The sequence below is a fragment of the Pinus tabuliformis genome, chromosome 2_1, assembly GCF_031772625.1.
Source record: "Pinus tabuliformis cultivar Carrire ecotype Pingquan chromosome 2_1, CPIR1, whole genome shotgun sequence".
Taxonomy (NCBI): Eukaryota; Viridiplantae; Streptophyta; class Pinopsida; order Pinales; family Pinaceae; genus Pinus; species Pinus tabuliformis.
This window is the reverse complement of record NC_142299.1, coordinates 631,812,740-631,838,740: the sequence shown is the minus strand read 5'-3', so window position 1 is coordinate 631,838,740 and position 26,001 is coordinate 631,812,740. Positions and strand designations below refer to the sequence as shown.

The following is a 26,001-nucleotide window of genomic DNA, read 5'->3' as shown; positions in this document are numbered from 1 at the left end:
GGTCCATTTGTGATAGCCATATTGCCGGATTAGAGCCATCAAATTTGTACATGTCCAGCTTGGGTGGTCGAGGGTGGGAATGTTGGTGGTTTCCATGGAAGTGAAGAGAATGACTAGATTCTCCTTGATGATTTTCATTAAAAGCATATGCCTCCGATTGTGCCGCCGACTTGCCCTTTGTGAATGTGTCGTTCAATGTCTGGATCTGCCTTGTTAATTCCTCCAACTTGTTTTCAAGGGATTCTATCTTCTCATTAGCCATAGCTTGAGCTCTGGTTTCTACCATACACAGATCTGGTTGTCACTGTGAAAAAATTTGGGACCGCCCAAAAATTGAAGCTGACAAGTGAATGGTACCACCTCGCTCAGCCCGTCGCCCTAATTCTTATGGACTAAGTCTCTTATAAGCATTCCAGGAGGGCTTCAGACTTCTTTTTTTTTACTCTGAAAGGAGTTTTACTCCCCACTTATCAATACTGCAGTAGCCAATTCCCAGAAAGGTTAATCCTGCCCAATGTCCTACGAGAATCACCCCAAGGTATAGGAGCCACAAGCCTCCCTGCACAAATGGTCAGATCTGTCTGTGAAACCCTCAACTGCAGAGTGTGAGTAGGAATGCGGCAGCGACCGAACCCCTGCTGCTAAATCTGAATGGTATTCTGGTGGATCTGATTGTTGCAGCAGCGCAGAACCCAATCTGCTAGATCTGATCTGGCAAAGAAGATGATGGGCGATCTTCAGAGAGACAAGGGAACTATGGTCTCAAGGAGTGTCTGAGATCGCAATATACATAAGGGTCCAACAATAGTACTCGGCCCAATCTTTCAGGGCACTAACTAAGGAGGATCAACCGTACCCTTAGTCGTACTACCCGACTACCCTACCGTATGCGCGAGTAATCTCCCTAAGTGTTGTTCTTGGTGTACTGTAGCAGCAAGACGGTCAACGGTTTATCTACGACGAGGTTTCAAGTGAGCCTAGGGGGCTTCCGATATACCCAGAGGGTACATGGAAGACAGTTCGTGCGCGGTTCTGTCTAATGCGCTACTACTCGAAGAGGTACCCACAGGGGTTACAAGGGAGTCCAACAAGTGTGACCACCTCTCGTATTTCCTACGTGCATACCTCGCCAAATCTGTAGGTTTATACGCTCAACAAAAGATCTCGTGGTTTAAAGACACCGGAACACGTCTCTAGCCAAAAAAAAAAAAAATCTGCTACAAATGGAGATACCACCGGCCCTGGAAAGCGCTCTGATACCACTTGTTATTCTCTTGACCTGCGAGAAGATGCCCGGATACCAAATATGCGAAGAAATACAACCCACAACACAGAACAAAATGAGAAATAACAACATGTATTTTATTATTCAGAGATGAAAGCAATGTTCACTTGCCTCTTCGAGGGGGCAACCTCTAATAGAGCAGTGTTCGATTACAGAATAAGACATAACACTCTTCAATGGAGAGTCTCTATCCTTTATATAGAATTCATACATGCAATACCATGGGTTAGTACCATGGTTCTATTAATACCATTTATCTAATACCATGGCCCATTTGCAACTAACTGTGGTCCCTTTCTTTAAATGCAGGTCAACCACTTACAATTATTAATATGGGCTTTATTGACTCTTTAACTAACTATAACTATGACTCAACCCTATTACATATATAAGGGGGTTAGGGTTGGACCCTAACATTGTTTCTGCTAATTCGACAAAGAATCCCTCAGGATGGCAAGAAAACCAATGCTGATAACACTGTAATATTCCAGAATGGAATATTTGGCTAATTTTCGGAACTTAATTCAACCATAATTATTCATATAAAAAATTTGTTCATTTAACAGCAAAATTCCAGTAAAATGCAACACACAGAACATGACAATTCATAACACGATGAACAAATATACGCTCAGCGTTATTTCATTAATTGAATAGGATTTACAAGCAGATGTATTGATATAGCTGAGACAAAAAGACTAACCTCCAAATGATATGTTGCAATGATGCACCGGCCCTCCAAAACCAAACTAAACTAAACTGATGAGGGCACCTATGAATTTTGGATGAATTCACCTAGGGAAGAGATGGGTCCTCGCCCAACCTCACTAAATCACCTAACAATTTTCATCCTGGGGCTACAGATGAAGCTAGGAACTCCCGGTTCTCCACAGCTCCCCACAAAAAAAAATACTCAACTCCAAGATGTTTCCAAATTATCTCCTCTTTTTATAGATCAAATAGAACCCTCTAGAAGCCTTTATTTTATTATTATTTTAGTCACTTGGACTTTTTCTCCATTTAGTACTTTTCGCTCTTATTTAATTAAACCACCTTTTTAATGTGGAAAAATAATGAAACGGCGACCATCCCTCCTCGAACCACTAAAAGTCGCTACTCACCATCCCATTTTGTAGATCTTCTTGTTCCAGTTCCAACGAGCTATTATGGTAAGATATTATATCAACTATTCTTCCTGAAATGCCATCTTAAGCATAATTAATTAAGTTAGGCTCAATAATAACCTCGTTTTACAGGGATTATTGTAATGCAATGGAACCAAAAAGAAAGTTGTGCAGAACTGACCACGATGATGGAATATGGTAAGCAAACTCCATTAAATCCCATAAATCCTCTCCAAAATCTTGGGTACGCTGATGAAGTAAACCTACTACTGTGACCTGGCTGCCGCCAACACTAGAAGTATATTCTGACCACACCATAAGGGAATCTAGGAAAAGGTACATTACAAATCCTCCCACCTCAAGCAATCCACATCTGCCTACCAGTATGATGGTCCTGTGCAACTAAGCATAAATACTTGGATCCCATAGAAACCATTTTATAGTAGCGTGCCTTTGTTCTACTCAACCATGAATAAATCACTCTGGAGGTATGTGGACCCAGGTGGAGGGATGTGAACCCAGGTGGGAGAAATGATGAATGGGGAAGTAACGAGCGGAAAATAAGTAATATATGCAGCGAAGGAAGCAGGACCACACAACCAAAATCAGGGTTTCCCGTGAAATACCATCTTCAAAGCCAAATGGTCAGTAAAAGAGATCCCATGGAACTAGAATCCAAGGTTAATATCCAAAAGGGGTCTAGGGGAGAAGAGCACAGAGATAGTCCATTCTTTCTGCTGAATCCCCCCCCCATTAACCCATGACTAGAAGTGACCATGATAAGAAAACTACAATACTCTATTACCAAATGACAAGGCATACCTTTAGGTTCGAGAGGCCCACCTTCAAGCATACAATCATGGTCAATGGGTGAGGGACCATTTGGCTGCCTCGGGTGGCGGAGAAATGGCACAATGAGCTAACTGGCAGTTGCAAGGGGTTGTTGGTTACCGACTAAGGACCATCTTCGAGAAAAAAAATTCTCCTAGGGATATCACCCACAAAATGGTGGGTAATAGGCCCTACTAAATCAAAATGGATCAGATCCAAAATGCCTTTCGATCGAGTCTCAATGCTAAGGAAAGATGCCTTGACATTCTTGCCAAGTGCACATATTTGCACACCCCTTGTTGGTCCAAACTTGAGTCTCGAAGCCCAATGACTATCCATCTCAATAATGGTAGAGCTCCATGATGGAGATGCCCCATCCTCCTGTGCCAAAGTTCGCATATGCTCCCCTTGGTCTGCATTAGTGCCTGAGCAGGTTGATTCTAAAGTATATATAGGTTCCACTCTCGAACTCCAATCCTCATTGCAATGTCTATATTGGTTCCCTCTAGGCAGATGAACACTTGCCCCTTGTGGAAGTTAACCTCACAACCTTTGTCCTCCATGACTAAGATGGACAAAAGGTTCTTCCTTAGGCCAAGTACATAGAGTACCTCGTATGCATAAAAGGACCCTCTAAACTCAAGTTGGAGTTGAACTGTCCCCTGTCCCCTAACTGCATACTTGGTATCATCACGAAGCTCAACATGGATCCTTAAGTCGCCCTCTGCAAAACTATTGAATATCTTTCTAGCCTTTGTCATGTGGTGGGAGGCACCATTGTCCAAGTAGCAGGCACTTCTAGTAATAGCATGGGTAAAAAGGCAAGACACAAGTGAAAAAACACTCTCGAACTTGGAAGCAAACTTGCTCAACTATGTCTTTGTTGTCACTGCAATTGTTTGCAATTTCCCCTCGCCCTTCTTCCTCTTTGGGCACTGAAAAGCAAAAGGGCCATTCTTATGGTAGATATAGATTTGATCTTGCTCATATCTCTCTTCTGCTCGGACTATTATTCCTGTCCCTAGTTGTCACCCTTGATGGAAACTTTATCTTTGGTCTTCTTCGTCTTGCCGACCAGGGCCAAATCTTTATTTGTTGTTCCTTCTCCCTAATAATTGTTGGTCCTAGACTCTTTATGAGTCTCCTCTTGGATGCAATCATCCCAAAGTCTCTCCCACTTACGAAGATGCTCCCGGCACAGATGCACATGATGAATGGTTCCCGAGCATTCGTGAACCCATTCAAAGTAGCATTCACTAGCTTTGCATCCAATATAGCGTCTCCAATAGCTGCAAGTTGTTCACGGATTTGTGTGATCCTCATAAGGTAGTTGGTCACATTGTTGTAAGGGTTCATTCTTCACTCTCTAAGCTTAGTTTTGAGAATCACTTTCCAACTCATGCTTTCACTTTCAAAAAGTGATACGAGGGCATCAAACATCTCCTTAGATCTAGTCTTATTTCTGCAACATACATGCAGAATCAGGTGATCCTTAATATCTTCAAGGATCAGCCTCTATGCATTTATGTCATTATTATCCCACGTTGCTTGCACTACTCTACTATTGTCAGTGTTACCACTACTCGCATTTGCATGCTCCCCAAGGCCTGAATTGGAGCTAGAGGAGGGTTGGACACAACTTCCCACAAGTCTTGCTCCTTCAAGATCACTAACATTCTTTCTTCCATGACAAGAAATTTGAAACTCCATCAAGTTGATCCTCAACTTTCACACTGGTTACAGACATGGTTGTCCTGAGCTTTGTCTCTCAAGCTCGCTGAAGTAACCTAGAAAACAATAGATTTGTTTTTCTCTCAAAGCAATTGCTCTGATACCATGTTAAATTATCCTAAAACCAGTTATCTAAGCAAACAAATCAGATCTAGTTACTTGTTGGAATTATTAACTCTTATATGCAACGGAAAACAATAAAAACAATCACATAGTGCACAATTATTTCTGCTCTTCTAGATCAATTCATCATTCAAAATATCTTCAGAACTTACAAGAGCTCCCTTACAAGGAAAAATACTCTGAGAAATTAACAAACAAACAACAAACTTGGAAAATTCCAATCTGCATAGAAATCGAGGTAATTTTGCACCACACGTGCAGCCTGCTCTGCAATCTGTACGGCTGTATGGAATGCATACGGCCTGCTCTGCTGGGCTATATGGCTACTCTTCCTAAATGTTGCCTGGGTGCCTTCACCTTTGCTGAACCACTGTTGAAACTCCTCGCCAATGGCTAAAAACCAGATCTCTGATTTTCTCCTTCACTCCTGTGATTTGTGAAATGAATGCTCTCTATGTCTTTATCCTTTGCCTTCTCTGTCTTGAGCCAAAAACCTAATCTTCAACGGTTAAGATCTAACCACGAGATCAATGGGTCTCTTTCAATTAAATCAGGTGACCCACTTTAGTCACTTTATTAATTAAAAGTTACTTTAATCTGGAAAAAGCATAGGATACATTTAATAAAGATTTCCATAAGTAGACACCATCATGGAAATACCTGTCTGAGTTACAAACACTAACATGACCCTCGCCATATTTTGAGTGCTAAGCAAGCCAAAAGGTTATGGATCTTTGTCTATGAATGAGAGACGCCCTGGGTAAGACACCGCAGTGGTTAAATTTTTACAGTGTTGGAAACTACATGGAATCATTCAAATTGCACTGCACTAAGGAATTCGACTCAAATCACCAGTATTAACTCCTTGATGGAGAAATGAGATTGGATGTTATGAATTTTGAGATTTGTGTTGAGCCACTGAACCTACAGCCAAGCTTCTCGATTGAATGAGCGTTCAAACTGTAGAAAACAGAGTTCCATCAGTTTGTCAACAGATCAATTAAGTTTTGAATCCAAATTGAAGCACTTTCACTAGATTAATTGATGAGCACTGGATTTGGCAACACAATTAGTAGACCAAGCTCAAACCCCCTTCTCAAATCACCCGTATTAACTCCTTGATGGAGAAATGAGATTGGGTGTAATGAGATTTGTGTTGAGCCACTGAACATACAGCCAAGCTTCTCGATTGAATGTGTTCAAACTGTAGAAAACAGAGTTCCATCAGTTTGTCAACAGACCAATTAAGTTTTGAATCCAAATTGAAGCACTTTCACTAGATTAATTGATGAACACTGGATTTGGCAACACAATTAGTAGACCAAGCTCAAACCCCCTTCTCAGAAACCAAGTTTACAATTGTTGGCAAATTGTGTGAACTCTCAGTCCCTCAATTACAGATCATTAATGAACACTTTAATAGATCAAAAATAAACTCGTAGGAATACTTTCTATTATGTAGCTCAGTTTTGGAACTAATAACACCCATTCCATCAACAATATAACTCCTCGATCTCATCATGTAAGCATTATTAAATCCTTAAGAAAAAGGGTTGTTAAATGAAGGAAAATATATAAGTAGCACCAAGTTACTTTAAATTCTCCTAAAGATGAAGGTGCACCAATCAACATCCAGAGTTGGTGCTTACCGGAAAGTTATAATTGAGCAAAATTCCAAATGCAAAACTTCCTGCCAGTGCATATCATTCACTCTACCCATTACAAAGCGTTTCTGTTCATATTATTGAAGATATTTCGCAGGCATTTCTTCCCTATTGCAAACTTTATTTTCACCCAAAAAGCATTTACATAAGTTTTGAAGTAGCTTTCAACCGAACCTTTTACAATATCAAACAGCCTGCAACACTATAAATTAGAAATTAATATAAATTAACATCACATGTTAACAAAGACCTTGGGAAGAATTAAAGAAAAAAATCAGGTATAATATTAAAATCAAAATCTGCACTACTTTAACGAGAATTTCTTGGAAATGCATGGATGTGTATTAACATTTGTTCATTCAATTTCATCCAATGAAGAAGACTGATTCAAACTATTTAACAATATAGTCAACCAAGAAGCTGCACATGTGCATGCTTACAGAGTCAATAAGTGAACATTCGTAGAGAAAATTGAACCTCGAAAGATAGCTCAATAACTAAATCAATCGACTCAAGTGTGGCCCCTTCGCTTTTAATACAAAGACAAAATAAAAGTCTGATTCCACACTGTGGGCTGAAACCCAAAGCATACAATGGATGGAAAGAAGCAAAACATATATCTCGTGGCGGTGAAAAGGATAGTTACATGGCCACAAAGGTCAAAACAAGATTGCCCAGCTATTTCAGCTACGGGAAAGCATGTAAGAAATTCTTCTCTTCTTCATGAAGTTACTAGAAGACATGAATAACATAATACAAAGGTTTTGCAAAAATCTCCTCTCATTTCCAGAGCTCCTCCATTGGAATACCACGGTACGCTGCGACTTCACTGAACTGCCTTATTTGCGAAACAGCATCAATAACTGCCCTAGCATTATTGAGAGGATTATCACTCCCTAGTTGTTTTCCTAAAATGACACCAGTACCAGCAGTAGCCGGTCTAAGCATCACCTTAGCAGCACCATAATGTCCATCAGCCCTGCAATCATAACGTGAGATAAGAAAGCTAAGCATAAATAATAGACAATTGAAACAGAAACAAGTTAGTGTGCTTATAATTCCGCAGCGTTGTGTTTAAAGGATATACAGAATTTGTCAAGCTGACAATCCATGAAATGCGATTGAAATTTGCGGGCAGAAAAATTCATTGATCTCGTCTTCACTGAGAATACCAAAAAAAATGTTCATAGATAAAAGTATTATACACAACAAATAGAAAGAGAGAGAACAGTCAAAAAAATTTCACGGTATCTTCTTCACATTTTGATGGGTACCTAATTTTCCAAGGGTTTCCAACTTCCCAGCCTATAAGCAGCTGAAAGAATTGAAGTGTTGAAGCTTCTGGAGCACAACTTATGGACTATTTTTCTGTTTCCTTGTATTCATGTCTGTTCTGCATAAAAGATGGTAATAAGAACCAGTGTTGATAATATCGGTATCGGGAAAATATCGGCGAGGGTCTAGAAAATATCTTCTCGGCAATATCGGCGAAAATATCGGCAAAATATCGGCAAATATCGGCAAGCATAAAAAATGCATAATATATTCATTTTTTTCAGATTTTTAAACATATAAAGCAATAACAACATGAAATAAATATATTGGCACATAAATATGAAGAAAACACTGATATATATGATGTCAAATAGAAATGATACATCAAAGGCGATACCAAATCCTGCTGATCCCTGATAATTGTCCATTCAAGGACTCAAATGTGGAGAACCAATACAAAATAAAATCACATATATAAAAGTATCTCATCATCATGAGTTATATGTAGCACAACAAATAAAACTAGCAGCTATCTATCTGAAATCACTGCCCTCTCCCCCTTTTACGGGAAAACATGATGGGCTGTTTGCCAAGCCTACCCCTAGTACTAGGAGGCCCTGACCCCTCTGCACCTAATGTCAAATAATGAGTGCTAGGTATGGGGCTATGCTCTCCTATATCTATACCAGATGGTGTTGACGATGATGCTCCGGTAGTGTCCTCCTCCTCCTCCTCCTGCTCCTCCTCTGAGTGCTGCTGCTCCTCTGACTCTGAGTCCTCCTCTTGCTGCCCCTGCTCTAATGGATCATCTGCCACTGGCTCTAACCATGAAGGTGACTCCTCCAAGAGGGGCTCCTCAGACTCCACCCTCCACGGAGACAATACATCAATATTGTCTAAGCTAAGTCACATGACACGAGGACACGAGACATAGAGGACACGTAAATACGAGTATTCAATACGAAACACAACGACCTGGAAACAAGACACAGGGGACACGTTATATATATATATATATATATATATATATACCAAAATATAGTTTTTTATCCATATTAAATTGCAGGTTGCAGCTTATCTAATCAAATTAAAATATAATTACTTCTCAAAGTTCATAGTTCACTTAAAAAAAATAAATAGAATCAAAATTTACTATTTAGAAATTAGAATGTGATATGCTTGGTCTTGATTCTTGAATATTCAATGTTCATTGTTCATGTACAACTTACAAGCACATAAGAAAATAACTAAAGTGTAATCCTATTGATTTCCTCTGCCCCTCTTGCGAGAAAATGCCACAGCTTTCCCTTTCCCTCTAGATGTAGATGCTGATGCTGGTGGAGTTGGCAGTGGAGTTTGCTATGCTCTAGAAGCTGAAGAACTAGAAGTAGGAGCTATAGGAGGTAGACCACGTCCTCTACTGGTGGCAGGGGTAGCCCGGGCAGGTGGTGTCACCTGGAAACATTACAATCTCCCAATCCCGAAATCCTAAAAAATTGATAAGTCTGTTGCATTTTGAATGAAATCTAAAATTCTACTTTCTCCATATGAAATCCAATGAGGCTGGAACCACTCTCAAACATCCTGAGTCATTTCATGGTAATGTTAAAAATTTAAGTAAAAGGATGAAAATGAAGATTAAGGAGAATGTCACTTTTACTTTAAGAATTTAACATTACCATGAATAGCATATCAATACTAGGGCCTAGAACGCTCAAACCCTCCTTGGCAGCAACCACATAGCTCTCCCCTTCCTTCTCCAGCAATCAGAAATGAAAATGATATGAAAAAAAACCAAAATCGGATTTTTATAGGCCGTGCAGAAATTTTTTACAGTCACCGGGCGATATTTTCGATTGTCGCGCGATATTTTCCGAAATATCGGCGATATTTCGGAAATCACGCGATATTTTCAAAAGCCGAAAATATCGCGATATTTTGTCGGCGATATATCGGCTCGCCGAAAATATCGCGATATTTCCGAATATCGCCGATATCTCGGCGATATTATCAACACTGATAAGAACAGAACAAAAAATGTATGACATATGCAGGCTGCCATATTAAAAAAAATACGCATGAAAGCTGCCGATATAAAGGTGACGAGAGTCCCACATTTCAAGTCAATTTGCATGGAAGTTGTAGAACACTTCAATAGCAGTACTGTAAAAAAATAAAAATAAAAGACTTAGGTCACCTGACAAATCTGTAATACAAAGTCACCCTAAAAAGCAGTATCACGACGCAAACCAAGCAGATCTGACAGTCTTTGATTTAGCAGCATGAATAACAACCATTAATAAAAAGAAATATAAATTTCGAATCATTGCTTCAAAACTTTGAAGAATATTCTGGGCGTATGGATCATCTTGAGAACATTTTGGTGGTGTATTCAATTGCACACTGGACTGAGGCTCACTTGGTCTGGCTCTAGATTGATCTAACATGAGCATGAAGTCCAGCAGACGTAATTTTCTGGTAACTGATTATGGCAGACCCCATACAGTCCAAGTAATCTAGTTGGAGACTCCCGAGAATTATGAAATTAGCTAGAACCAAATACAACTTGACCAAAATCTAATGAACAGAATGCTCAGATGATACCTGAACTTACTGGGAACATATCTTGCTCATCCATACTCCACTCGTCATGGATAATTTTAAAGACAAAAGATATAAATCTCAATTTTTTATGATAAAAAATTATTTGTCCAAGCCTTGAATAGAGGGGTGTTACACACAAGGATAAAGATGAAAAAATGATATTAATGCAGAGAAACCTGGCAAACTTAGTTAAAGGCATGCAAGATAGTCTTGGGATTATTATTAGCATCTCCAAGAGCCGTCTTGACCACTAAGATGACCAGGACGCTAGCCAGAAAGCTGAGAACCCTGTGTAGAGCCCACTAACCCTTCCAGTGACGCATTCTACCTGTTGTAAGAATTCATGGCATGTTGGTTTTGAAAAGGAGAGTTTAGCCAGCAAGGTCCAATTGAGTGCCCAAAAGCCATATAAAAGAAAACCGCCATATAAAGGAAGACTGAATATCTCTCTCAGCCCTCAATGCGATTATCAGATTTCCTGGTGCAATTTCTAGCAATTTTCTGTTGTCCAAATTGATCAACGTGCATTAAAGAGGACCAGAGTGAAGCAAACAAAGTCCCTTCTTCAGATTAATTACTCCAGAAGACTTGGAATATGAAGTTATCCATTGAGGATATAAATATTATATTAAATATATGAATAAGAATGATGTTCAATGAGAGAGAGGCTTGCTTATATACGAAGCAGGTGTCTCTTCATGGAGAATCATGTCTCATTTAGACATGACTCTTCAACCTAATTACTAATTAACTAATCATCATTTATGATTATTATCATTTACATTATTTTACATTATTTCCTATATATTTATTCATAACATTGCCTTCCTCCCCAAAAAGCTTTGTCCTCGAAGCTTATCGATGAAAAAGGCTTGATCTGTTTTCCGGTTTCAAATGTCTTTTCATCTCAGAACAGTCGTCTTCATCGATACAAGTTGATATGATCTTCTAAGTAACAAACAAAATTGTCGCACTGAGAAGGGATCAGACCATCCTAGATTAATCTTCTGTGTAATATTTTGATGACTGGAATTTCGTAACGACTTGTCATCATAGGACTGGATTGAGGTTACATCACTACTCTTTGAAACATCAGTTTGTTGTTTCTGTTCTGAATGGCCCCGATACGTGGAATGATTGAGTTGTCTACTCTCATGATTCGAATGTCGATAGGGAACTTTTTTGGTTTGACATTCCCTTATTAAGTGTGTGGAATTTTTTTATTTACTTCAGGGGACGATGTTGTTGAGTTGGTTACAAAACCTTCACTTGGGATGTTTATCATCTGAACTGCAACATCTAAGTGTGTCGTTTCTTCAACTGACTTGTCTTCTTGAGTTTTCATATTCACTGGATCGGTATTCATTCGATACATCTTCTTGAGTAAATTGTTCTAACTTGTCTTTTAATGTTTTCTTATCATCCTTAAGTTTCTTAATTTGAGTGAGTAGACTTTGATTATGGTTTCTCAGACGTAAAAGTTCTTTGATTTCTGATTTATCAACCTTATTTTCAGTGTTTTGACTTTTAAGGTTTTCATCTTTTAGATCTCTGATTTGTTCTAAAAAAAATTATTAAAGTTCTTTAAAAGTAAATTTTCCTCTTCTTGTTCTGATAAGTGCTGCTTGAGTTCCTTCTTTGTGACTTTAGTCTTCTTGACTTGTGCAATTAATTTTTCAACGTGGTCCTTGAGGCGAGAAATTTCTTCATCTTTTTCCATTATTTCTTTGTAATGCATATCCACAAGATTTTTATGTTTGTGTTGTAACGCTTTCTTGTTTTGCTGAAGTTTGGCTATTTTTCCATTCTCTTGATCTTCTAGCTGCAATTTCTTGGTACACTGGATTACATCATTTGGTAGGAGTGATGATGGGCTTTCAACTTGCAATGTGGATTTTGTTTTCTTCATTTCCTTATATCTTGCCATTAATTGTCTCATATTTCTTGCTAATGATTGTTTATCTACATCACTTAGAAGTTTGTTAAAATTGGGAACTAGGGCCAAACTCCACATGGGTCATCTTATTTATGACAACAGATATTTTTTCTTGGATTCCTCTCTCCGAGAGATGTAGGATTGATCTAAAGATCATCCGATTCCGACATGTAAAAATGAAGATATGGATTTATTTATATTATAGACAAATTGTCAAGGTCGACTAGCAAGCAAAACAAGGATTCAAAACCCCAACTCATCCTCAACGTTGCATATAAACAAAGGAGACCTCAAGTCATTGTATCATCATCTCATCTTCACACATCTCTCTCTCCTCACTTGATTGGGTACGGAAATCTGAGCAGCTGTCTCTCACACGTGCAAAGGAAGGAGGACGATTTTTTGTTTCACTGTTTGACCAACGTTGACCAAACTACAGAACTGTTGTTTGACTGCATTGACCGCTAGCGTTGACCCGTTTTGACTGCGGATTGGGTGAGGTATCTTCTCCTTGGTAGGCCGCAGATCTGGGCACTGAAATCGAGGTGATCTGACCTCTCATTTGACCAACGTTGACTGTCCTAGGGTTGGCTGCAATTTGACTTTCGTTGACTAGCCTTTGACTAGACTTTTTCGGACTATTTTGGGCTGTTTGGGCTTGTTGTTGGAGGCCGAAGTTGTCTGGGCTTGACCGAGCTGTTTAGAGGAAGAATTTTGCCCTATTTGACCAGTGTTGACTTTTTTGGTTAGGGCTTCTTGTTGTTGTCATAAATTATTAGATTTGTAATTTGTATCTCTCTGCTAAACTATTCAGGAATATAAGAAGACTTGATCAAGGGTTTCCCCACATTGGGGTTTGTCCCTAGTTGGTGCCACATCTTGTGTCTTCTTGTTTTGTCTTATCTTCTACTATTTATGTTTATGTTCTATCTGCATTTTACTATCATGCTGATGTGATTGCTAAACTGGATATTCATATTTGGCTAATAAAGAAATTGAAGTAAATTGCTCTTAAGCATAGAACATACCATTGTTACCTAAAATTAACATGGTATCGGAGCTGAGGTGAAGACAAAGCCCAAGCAAGAGTGAAAGAGCAATCACCAAACACATTTGGCCAAGGACTAAAGGCTCAATGGGTTCCTCATCCCACTTCCCGGCTGAAGACAAGCTCCATATAAAGTCTAACTATCATGGATGGAAAATGTCTCTTGATTTGACCTTGGAAGAAGAAGAAGTGTTGGATTATGTAAAGGGTAAAATCCCTGAGCCTCCTTCAAATGCACCCGCTGCTACGAAGACCAAATACAATAAGGTTGAAGTCAAAGCAAAGAAGATTATCAAAGATTCTATTGACAAGCGTCTGGTGGCCTACATCTCCGATTTGAACACCTCCAAGGAGATCTATGACAGGTTGGTCAGCGTGTTCAAGGTTAGTGATGCAAATCAAATTTTATTTCTCAAAAATAAGTTGAAGGATATTAAGAAGGGAAAGGACGAAGATATTTAATCCTACTTCTTAAGGATCACTGAGATCAAGAATGATCTACTTACGATTGGAGAGGTCATTCTTGACATGCAACTTACTATCACCACCCTTGGAGGACTCCCACCCGAGTGGTATATATTTAGAACCACTATTCTCAATAATGATCGAATTCCAGGATTTGAAGAATTGATGTCGAGATGCATTCAAGAAGAAACAAGAATGGTGGAGCACGAAATGCCTTCTAATAGAAGCAACCCCACTGCTCTCTCCGCTCATCCAAAAGGAGAAATAATGCAAGATCTAAAGGTCATTTCAATGGAAATCCTGGATCTAAGGGTGGAAGGAAGGGCAGGTGCTTTGTTTGCAATAAGTTTGGCCACTATGCAAGGGAATGTCCAAATAGAAAGGGCACATCACATGACGATGATCACAATCATTCCAGGGGCAACTTCAACAACAACAACCAAAGGAATGGTAGGTTCAATGGCAAAGGAAAAAGGAATGCGAGACATCAAGGAAATGGTCAACCCTCCAAGAAAGCAAGGAACTCCAGATATGAAGAATCAAATGCTGTTAACAATAAGCAAAAGGAATACTATCTTATATCGGCCCTCTCCACTACCTCTCCGCCGGACACTTTGGGGAATTGGCTAATTGATAGTGGTGCCTTAAGGCACTTCACCGGATACAAGGAAGCTCTCTCTAATTTGATAGAGAAGGAGACCAACTTGGAGATTATCCTTGGAGACTATCCTTGGAGACGATGCCACCTATCCTGTAAAGGGAGTAGGGAATGTTACTCTTCAATTGAATCAAGGTAACATGATTCATTTACAAGAAGTTCTATGTGAACCTAATCTCAAGAAGAACCTAGTGTCCATTTTGGAAATGGAAGACAAAGGATACAAGGTGGCATTCATCGATGGAAAGGTACGTGTTTGGAAAAGAAATTTTAAAGATGCTTTTACTCTTGGGTTCAGGGTTGACACTTCGTATCAAGTTGGGGGAAGTCCATTGGGAGCCATGTCTTGCGACACATCTCTACAATTTGAATTATGGCACCGAATGTTTGCCCATCTTCACTCTAAGGCCCTACCCGATGTGAGATAGATGGTGATAGGTATGCCCGAGTTCAAAGTAGAGCATGAAGGTGTATGTTCGGGATGTACCAAAGGAAAACTTACAAGGGGACCATTCCCCTCAAGTAATACAAAGACCACAGATATATTGCAATTGATCCACTCTGACATATCTGGTATGATGCCTGTAAACTCTTTGGGAGGATACTTATATTTATTATTATCTCACCTTTACAGATGATTATTCTCACAAGACCTGGATCTACTTCTTGAAAAAGAAGGATGAAGTGTTCACCTGGTTTCGTCACTTCAAAGCCATGATCGAAAATCAATCCAAGAAGAGACTCAAGATATTGAGGGTTGATAATGGCACTGAGTACGAATCAAATGAATTCCTTGACTGTTGCAGAGAAGCCAGCATTAAGAGGGAGACCTCAACACCATACACTCTCGAGCATAATGGTGTAGCTGAAAGGAAGAATTGTACTATTGTAGAAGTTGTTCGTGCCATGCTTCATGATCAAGGGCTTCCGAAGTTTCTATGGGCCGAAGCTGCAAATACCATTGTGTATGTTCAAAACCAATGCCCTCATCAAGCATTGGACTCCAAGACTCCCGAAAAAATGTTCACTGGTAAGAAACTCGATGTCTCTCATTTCAGAATTTTTGGAAGTCCCGTATATTTTCATGGGCAGAAAGAGAAAAGAAGCAAATTGGGTGCATCATGAAAGAAAGGAATCTTTGTGGGCTATAGTGAAAATTCTAAGGGCTATAGAATTTATGTGGCTGGTCAAACGGAAGTCGAGATAAGTCATAATGTCCCCTTTGACGAAGATATGGCCCTCAGCAAGATCAACAACCTTCCTATCCCAAGGAAGGACAAAGAAACTGACACAGGAAAACAGGGTGAAAAAGAGGACAAAATGATGCCTGATGTTGATGAACCCATGGATCCTATTGATCCTCCTCCCCAAGAACCCTCCTCCTCCAAGAGGAGACCCTCATGGCTTAGGGAGACTCTCGAAGATGCTGAGAGACATATTGCACCAAGGGGGACTTTCCATAAGAGCAAGAAGTCGAACAAGTATCAAGGATACTTGACCATCATGAGCACTATCATTCAAAATGAGCCTTCATCATTTGAAGAAGTCGTGAAGCAACAAATATGGTAGGATGCTATGAATGAAGAATACGAGTTAGTTATGAAGAACGATGTCTGGGATGTGGTCCCTAGACCCCAAGACAAATCAGTTGTCACCTCTAAGTGGCTCTACAAAATCAAGCATGGCGCTGATGGAAGTGCAGAAAAGTTTAAGGCTCGCTTTGTTGCTCGAGGTTTCTCTGAAAAGGCAAGTGTAGATTACGATGAGATATTTGCACCTGTTGCCCGATACACCACCATCTACTCAATCATAGCCCTTGTTGCCTCGCAAGGATGGAACCTACATCAGATGGATGTCAAGACCGCTTTCTTGCATGGTTCGATCAAAGACAAAGTCTATGTGGAACAACCCGAGGGGTTTGAGGTTCATGACCGGGAATCTCATGTATGCAGGTTGAAGAAAGCTCTTTATGGCTTGAAGCAAGCACCCCGGGCTTGGTATGAGAGGATTGATAGTTATTTGATGAAGTTGAGATTCACTAGAAGTGAAGTCGATCCGAAATGAAGTTGAGATTCACTAGAAGTGAAGTCGATCCGAACCTTTACTTTAAGGTTGAAAATGATAAACCTCTCATACTGGTACTTTATGTGGACAACCTCTCTTTGACAGGTGCAGACCCTCTCATTCACAAATGTAAGAGGGAGTTGGCTTCTAAATTTGAAATGAAGGACCTAGGACTAATGCACTACTTCCTAGGGTTGGAGGTCTGGCAAAAGCCAGGAGAAATTTTCCTATCTCAAGGAAAGTATGTTGTGAAGACATTGGAAAGATTTGGGATGGTGGACTGCAAGCCTATGACTACCCTGATGGAACTTAACTTCAAGAAGTTATGTGGTAGCGCTGTCGAACCTGAATTGGGAATGCTTTTCAGTATCGTCAATTCATAGGAGCACTGATGTTCTTGGTGAACTCCCATCTGGGCATATGTTTTGCAGTTAATACGTTGAGCCAATATATGGTTGAGCCTCATCATATACATTGGATTGGTGTCAAGAATCTTTTGAGATATCTTCGGGGCACAATCACTCATGGACTGAGATACACTACCGGAGATGTGAGGCTGCATGGTTATTTTGATGTTGATTGGGCCGACAGTGTGGTGGATCGCAAGAGCACTTCTGGGTGTTGTTTTTCTTTGGGTTCTGCTTCGATATCTTGGATGAGCAGGAAGCAGAAATTGGTTGCCTTAAGCACCGCTGAGGCCAAATACATCGCTGCTAGTATGGCCTCCTGTGAAGTTCTCTGGTTGAGGAAGCTCTTCAATGAGCTATTTCGACATGTGTTGGATACCACCGTGATCCTCTGCGACAACCAGAGTGGGATCCGATTATCAGAGAATCGTGTATTTCATGATCACTCCAAGCACATAGATATCGGGTACCACTTTATCCGGGATATGGTACAACAAGGAGCAATAAGGCTCCATCACATTGTGACTGATGAGTAGGTCATCGATATTCTGACAAAGCCCCTAGGGAAGGTCAAGTTCTTAGCCTTCCGAAAACAACTTGGATTTTTCGGAGTCGTGGAGACACCCTCTTCTGAGGTTCCTGTATGATATGGACATTGAGCTCTAGGAAGCTCTGGGGGGCTTGGGGTACTTCTTGGAGCGATGAGCAACCATAGGGTGAGTGTTTCAGCCTTCCCCTAGTGGTTTGTTGTGTACAGGGTGAGTGGTTCAACCTTCCCTTGTGATACCCTATGGCGTCATGTAGGTCGGATGAGTGGTTCATCCTTCTTCTGTTGAGACATCCTACCCATGCAGTCTGGGACTCATGGGAAGTACCTCTCATCTGGCCAATGAGTAGGGAAACGTGGATAGGAACCATAGTACTACAGATGGATGCATCGTGTACTATTGTACTCCCTATGCCAAGATGACCGATATTGATCTGGGATCAATTGGAACTGACTTTGGGTCAGTGAGAGTGGTATGAGACACTCTCTTTTGATTGGAACTGACTTCAGGTCAATAATAGTGGTATGAGACACTCTCTTTTATCTCAGACTGACTTCGGGTCAATAGAGAATGGTTGTCATTAGGGCATAATATTGCTTTGCAGCTGATTTTGGATAAAAGATGTTGTCAAGATCGATTCCATCAAAGTCTCCGCTATCTGCTAGAATCCTTGTGTTGAAGAGTGGACTACTCCATAGCTGTAAGAAGGATTATAATTTTACTATATTTTCTTTAGCATATATTTGGCAGTGCCTAGGGCTGGTTTATCTGTGTTGAATGCTACAGAATACTTGGATTAAGTAGAGGGAAAATTTTAAAGAATTCCAAAGAGAGGAATAATCTCATATATTATTTTTACTAGAAAATTTTAAATGTTACTTTTCAAGCCTTGTTATGGCATAATAAGCGGTGATGTCAAACACTTGAACTTACTGATGCGTTGATGTAATTGAGCCACCTAGGCTAGTTGAAGAAGAGGGGATTGATTAAATCACACGACGGAAGAACAAGTTTTGAAATGAGAGATTAATCTAGTCATAGTGTGATTGAGACGACTAGTTTTTTGGTTTGAAACATAAGAAGGCAGGGTAGATGCTATGGACAATGAGGGGATTAATGTTATGCTTCTACTGTTAGTAACAAGCTCAGCCCATAGTGTAGTGAATGAGGAGATTAACATAAAATCTTGCAAATTCCCTTGTGTTCAGACAATTGGAATTGGAAATTATAAATGTCATGCAGCATCAAGGCGTTATGCATTGCGGTATTTGAAAGAGGACATTGAGTTCTTTTAAAAATGCACATGTCTTCCAACCTACATAACGGGATTATAATTTTGCGAGTTGTCTTTAGTGTGACTTTTTGGAAGCTTTTCCGGTGGATTTTTCCGGTTTAATTTCTCTAAAATTCGGTAGGAATTCATTGAAATCACAAGTTTGATGGGTAAACCCTGCACAATAGAAGTGCCCTAGGGGTTTTTCATGGTGTTGAATCCATATATACAGTCAAAAAACTAGTTTAAATAACACAAATCAAGATTTCACCACAAATTTTTCCACCGGATTCCAGCACCGAAAACTCCAAAAAGTCGCACTAAAGACAACTCCATAATTTTGTAGCTGCCCTTCACTACAGTAATTTCCATGAGTTATAACCTTCCCTCGCCATCTGGAAAAACCAAGATTGTTTCTCATGATTCATTTTCTTTATTGGCAAAAGGGTTATGTGTCAAGAAACTACAAATGTAAGCTGGAACCTCCATTTCTAACCTATTTTCCATTTCTAAACCCTTAAATGTTGCCTCCCCATTCTGTTTCTTGTACCTACGTTATAGTCTATACTATATAGAGCAGAGAATGGTTTAATGAGATCCAATGCCTTGACTTAAGACACAAAGTCAAGTAGAGCTCCAATATTACTGGGCACTGACAGTTGTACTTAGTTACACTGAATATTTGGCTGCCATAAAAAGTATGTCCCTGGGCAGGATCCCCGACCCCAGAATGGATGCTTCTCTCATGCCGACATGAGAATTCTGTTATAATTATTTTGAATACTTATGTTTAACTAAAGGAGTTTTGACATCAATACTCATGGATTTATTTTACCTTCTATGCCATTGAGTTCATACTAGATTGGTTTGACATAATATTTCATTGAGTTTGTACTACATTGTGATCAATTATGGGATAGTGATAATCAAAAAGTTACAAGGTAGGTAGACAGGGAAAATTTGTTGCATGATTTGCTCCATCATTGTTTCCTCAGAGAGATTAGGTGAATGCAAATACAACCAATGTTGTATTTTCTACCAATTTTGCACGAAGCGGGGACGTTTTTTGGAAGCGGGGACGTGGAAGCGTCATTTTCCAAAAATCTAGGAAGCGAAGCCTCTGCTATATATATATATATATATATATATATATATATATATATATATATATATATATATATAGATATATATATATATATATATATATATATATATATATTGCATTTATACTCGAAACAAACATCCAAAACAGGCGGAAGCGTCCAAAACAGGCGAAAGCGTCTAGGAAGCATCCAAGAAGCGTCCAAAACAGGCGGAAGCGCGCTTCCGGGGATGCTTCCTAGACGCATCCGCACGGGACGCGCTTCGGGCATTAAAACCGCTGGGAGGGGGACGCTTCCTGCAACATTGTTTTCTACAATGAATGTCTTGACCTGTGCAACATTTCCTCTATCTGAACATCAGGCAAATTTACCTTGTTACAAGTTTTCTTTTAAATACATCTTATATTAAACTTGATAACATCTACAAAGGGCAGCATCATGGAAGAATATGTATAATGGACAGAGAAGAAAAATAAATAAAAAGTTTTGTTGGAATGCGCAGACATAACAAAGGAATGGGCAATAAATCCAATTTCATTAAAGGCAATATACATATAAATACATCATCATCACCGTTGGATTAAAATTCCAAAGTTTCTTGGACCTTCAGTAATTGTCCACATAACACACCATAACCCTAATGGATTAGGTTTCCAACATTCCCACCTTTAATCCGAAGGGGTGTATATGAGTCCAAGAAGAGAGCTAAAGTGCAAAAATGCATGGCAACCAATGGCTGAAACTTGAATGTGCTGTATGAAATGGTGGTTTAAGGAAGACCAAAAACCAGTAGTAGTTTAAGGAAGATGACAAACCAAATGAGGTAGAAGAACACGACATCTCTACCGGTGGTGGTTTAAGGCTCACCACCAACTCTGGATCTAAAGCTCGAAGCAGTTCCTAGAACAGTTCAATGATGAACACAAACTGATGTAGTAGAAACCAAAGTCTTCTGCAGGTGGTGGTTTAAGGTTGGCCACCAACCAAAAAGCATGTTCATGGAGCATGAATCTGTCTCTGGCTACAACTCTGAATCTGGATATGGCTGACTCTAGCTCTAGGCTCTGGCAGTTGGTTCTGGTTCAAGCTATGGCTCAGGCTCACTTGATGAATCTTTGAAGCTAGTAATTGACCATCAATTCAGTTACGATGTTGGCGACATGGACAAACAACAATGCATTCATAAATTCGACGAGGATCCTAGCTCATAATTTGAATTTGGAGGGCATCACCACCAAGTTTGAGCATGAAACGTTGTATCTTTCGCTACCTTTTCCACCTAGGCATTTCAAAAGAAATGAATTCAAAATCATTCTCATTGTACTTCAAAATTTCTGAGCACATAGTAGGGATAGCTTCTACAGTGATCGTGGCATCAACAATGGTACTTTTATCTATTGGCTTGTACCTCTCTTATAAATTAAGCTCAAGCTCTACCGAAGATTATACGGCGTTGTTGGAGCAATGAAGTTCAAACAATCATCATTGGGACATGCATACTCACAAATAATAATAGACTTCTGCTCTCTTGTATCGTCTGTCTAGAAATACTTTGGGACGTTGATGTTTGCCCAACTAAATTGCAGAAAAGTTGTCTGATGACTCATCCACACTTTGTGGATCTGCTTCTCATGCTCTCTCTGTGTAGAGACGCAGTTTGCGCAGACAAAAACAAAGACTGGGTTGGAAGCCTATGATCTTTTCATTGTGTTGTCAGTAAATCTGGTTTCAAGGGGCTTCTTAATTGAGCCAATCCTTTTCATGGTAGAAATTGAGGCCAGCTTCTTCGCATTGTCGATAGCCATTACTATCTGTTGAATCTTCAAATCGCTACAACTTCATTTAAAGGAACATGGAGGCAACCTCCACTAACAGTATCCCAATGCGAGGAGCCGCAAGTTTGCAACTCACAGCGTAGTTTCAATTCCCACATACAAAAGAAAAGCTCAATAACAAAAGCAAAGCCCTACCAACTTACATCCGATGAATATCTGTCGCAAGCACATTTACACTTTACTATTATCAATGCTTCTCTGCTCTTCATTCCCCATAAGTCAGAACCATGTGTTGCTTAACCTCTTGCACAGTGAAAACGCACTTACACAAGTAGACTGTAGAGCTACTTGGGAAAGGCCACAACCTGTGCCTCATGTTACCCACTAAAAGTGGTTTACCCTAGGAGAGAAATTCTCCTATTCATCTTCTTCCAACCGGTAGCCCCTAACAGCCACCTTGTAGCCGATGTGATGTGCCACTTTATCTCCGCCACCTGCATCAATTGTATGTTTCCTCGCCCATTTGTCAAGAGCACATGTTAGAAGGTGGGAAATCCGACCCAAAAGGTATGTTTTTCATTGTGCAATCAGGTGCTTATGCTTGTTTTTCATTTGGGTATTTCGGCATGGACTATTGGGTGACTTGGAAGAAGGAAGGGCTTTGACCATGGTTTTGTTCCCTCACCTTAAATGGGGGGTTAATCTTCAATCCTAGTCCCATGGGATCTCCCCTATTGGCCTATGGCTTTAGGAAGGGCACTACTTGGGAAACCTCGATTTTGGTAGCGTGGTCCCATTTTCCCATTCCATATTTATCACTTCCCTCCGCACATTATGAGCCCTATTCACTATTTCCCTTCTTTAGGTCCACATGACCATTGGGTCCACAAGGCATTGGCATACCCCTGTCCCTTGTCCACATATCTGGGTCAGGCCTGGAAACGTTGCCCTAGAGGTTGATGCAGCTAAAAGAAAGTTAAAAGCATATCATGGCCACAAGCAAGAAACAAAAGAAAAAGAAAATCATAAAATGCAAAAGATGGTCAAGACATTAATAATAGCACGTGGGCAAAAGCCAAGCATGAGCTCTACCCCTTATCATTATGGCCATCACTCTGGTTCCTCGAGCCTAGTTGCCCCATCACATCATTAAAGGAACCCATGCACGTCCCAACCCTTGGTGGGCGATGAACTACCCCACCTTTAAGGGGGTAATAACTGTTATACATCATTCACAGCATGCTCTCATTTCCTAGAGCTTTGAGCAGTAATACAAAGAAAAATCAAGAAAAAACAAAAGGCAAATCAAGGGAGGTGGAAAAACAAAGGCTAGGGTAACTCATGCAACCACGATTGCTCCCTTCTCACATTTGTACACCCGATATGTGGATTTCCTCATTATTGCTACCCCTTGGTCCATGGCATTTGGCCCTTAGACCCCTTCATCCCCATTTTGTACCATCATTATTCATATGCCACCTATTGATTGAAGGATGTACCAGGGAAATGTCTTTCTCCTTAGGAGTTGGGAACACGTAATAGGGTCGTCTATTAGCCACTCCTACCTAGGGAGTTAACAATATTACATGATCAAAGCCCTAAATTTGGAAGAAAAGCCACGTATGAAGTGTCAATTTTCCCTTGATTAACAAGCTTGGTTCACTTAGATGCACAAATGATTAATTGTACCTAATGGTGAGTATGCAACACTGGACATTGTATGTGATTGGCAGGTGGTTTTCATCATGGGATGAGCAACTTAATTGGGGCCCAAGTCCACTAGAGGAGCATTATGACACCCTACAAGTGAAGTGTGTTGATGTTTCTTGTGCAAATTATACAAGCACTTATTTCTGAAACTTCATAATTACTTCCAATGATGTAGATGATTATTTTGTACTTTCAATGTATCATTAAGCAATTACACATTCAGGAATTCAACCATAGAGACAATAGAGCAATAGAGATCACAATGCACAAAGAGACAACAAGATTTTACCATGGGAAAAACCACTAGGGGGAAAATCCCAGCCAACCTTTTCCTTAGAGAAACAATACAACAAGAGATACATCAAAGTCAAACCAACCAACAAGATGACAACCACAAGATGCCTCAAGATGCCAAGTCGAACTTCTTCAAATCACTTCAAGGAGCCTCTTCACAAACTCACTCTAGGTCTGCACTAGGGCTGAATTTCAGCCTCTCCTTCACCTAAGAATTTTTGGACTTATGACCAGACTTTACCACAGAAGTTCGGACCTGCAATTTCACACGTTCGAGGGCAACAGAGAGAGATCACACATGCAAGGAGTCTTTTCCTAGAGCTCAACCTCCTCTTCTTCAACTCAACCTCCTTCCCAGTCCTCCTTCGCTATGCTAGATCAAAAAATTTACTTGATTGTTAAGGTGTGAATTTGCTTGGAGTGGAGACAAGTGCCCTCTATATATACACACTGGAGGGGTCAAATAGGTGTCTCTTGGGCAGGGCCAACTTCATCATTGGGAGGCTGAATTAGGCATCTTGGGGTGTCTAGAATACAAATTCAAATTTCATTTTCCCACTCTTGATAAGGTCATGAAGAACATGCCTTGTAAAATTTCTTTTTGGATATAACATAAATATTTTATTTTTCTTGCAAGCATGAAGTGTTGATTTCTAGTAGCATCGGATGTGCTCTAAGTCTCAAAATTTGTAGCGAGGCTTAGAGGCATGCATTCTCCAATACCTAGAAGTTGTTTTGAGAAATTCCACATGAAGACAGTTTTATTAAAATAATTAATTATTTTTAATGGGACCCTAAGTCTAAACTTAGTAAATTAAGATAATTAAAGGGTATTAATCTAACTGTGGGTGAAACGTCTAAAAGAAGACGAGGATTAAGCCAAAATGATCTAAGCCATTGATTAGAAGTTAATATTGGGTCGTTGGTTGTCCAACAGAAAGATATAAGAACAGGCTTGAAGGGCACTTGGAGGACACACAGAGGGGAGATCATACGTTCGATTTTCTAAAGCATAGCAGCTGCTGGAGAGATTTTCGATAGTGATATTTTGCAGTGAGGAGCAGGGATAGTATCCAAAGGGAAATCTTTCTCGGTCGGAGAATACTCAGCAGAGGAGGCAGAGAGAGATTTGGGAGAGGCAACGCAGAGACAGAAGAGGTTGACGCAGGGCCACGCAGAGGCAGGGTAGGCTGATGCAGAGGCAACACAGAGCCTTGAGGAAGTCCAAAAATTTGCTGGGGAGATCAATTTCTGAGCCAGAAGCTGGGGTGTGAGACTGGAAGGGCAGAAATCGAAATCTCAGAGGCAAATCGATCAACCTAGAGGAGTGACACAGACCCCAGTAGCTGTGATGCAGGGCCTATGCAGTGATTACGTAGAGATTGTGCAAAGGCAGCCAGGGGCTAGCCATTCAGTGGCTGGATCAGCCAGGATTTCCAGTGATAGTGTGAGGTAACCTCACTTATCTTTCTATCAGTGATATTCTTTGTAACTGGATTATCGGGAAGGCATCCAGAGATTGTATTCAGAAATTACTACTACTTAATAATAAGACCCTCAAGTGTTGCACCAGTTTTCCCGCATTGGGTTTTTTCGGGGATATTTGTCCAAAAATAATTGTGTAAATGTGGTGTATTTCTTTCATGTTCAGTCTCTTGTTTCCGCTTATAATTTGAATGGTGTAGGCTGCAGTGTATTCGTTTCAGTGTTTACTGTAGGAAACAATAAATAATTTGGTCCAGTAATTAACAAATAGGAGAAGCATAATCAGTTGCTGCAGTAGAAATTTGGGCATCCAAATTTTCACATGGTATTAGAGTTGCAGGTGAAGCAAGAGAGTAGAGCCAGAAGAACCCAGCGCTGAAGAGAAGGAAGGTCGAAGTGTTGCGTAGGCAACAAATCAAATCCCCAGAAGGATTGCGCAGTCCAGGCCAGGAGGGCAAAATTTTCGAGGAAGGGCTCTCTCTGAGTGAGTCAACAAAGAGGTAAGACTTCCAGATCGAAGTTTGCCAGTGTCAGAGGGAGCAACGCAAAAGCTTCAGCGAGGAGGAGGCTTCTGGTGTGACGTAGTTTTCTATAGGCA

General features: G+C 40.2%; 1 protein-coding gene across 1 annotated transcript in view; it reads right to left on the bottom strand.

Moving 5' to 3' along the window:
• Positions 1 to 7,503: 7,503 nt before the first annotated feature.
• EMB3113 (Ribosomal protein S5 family protein) overlaps positions 7,504 to 26,001 on the bottom strand; it is a 115,688-nt gene continuing 97,190 nt past the window's right edge. The window contains exon 2 of the mRNA XM_089403084.1: positions 7,504 to 7,737. Coding sequence (XP_089259210.1) covers positions 7,539 to 7,737 — 199 coding nt within the window. The 3' untranslated portion in view covers positions 7,504 to 7,538. The remainder of the gene's footprint in view (positions 7,738 to 26,001) is intronic.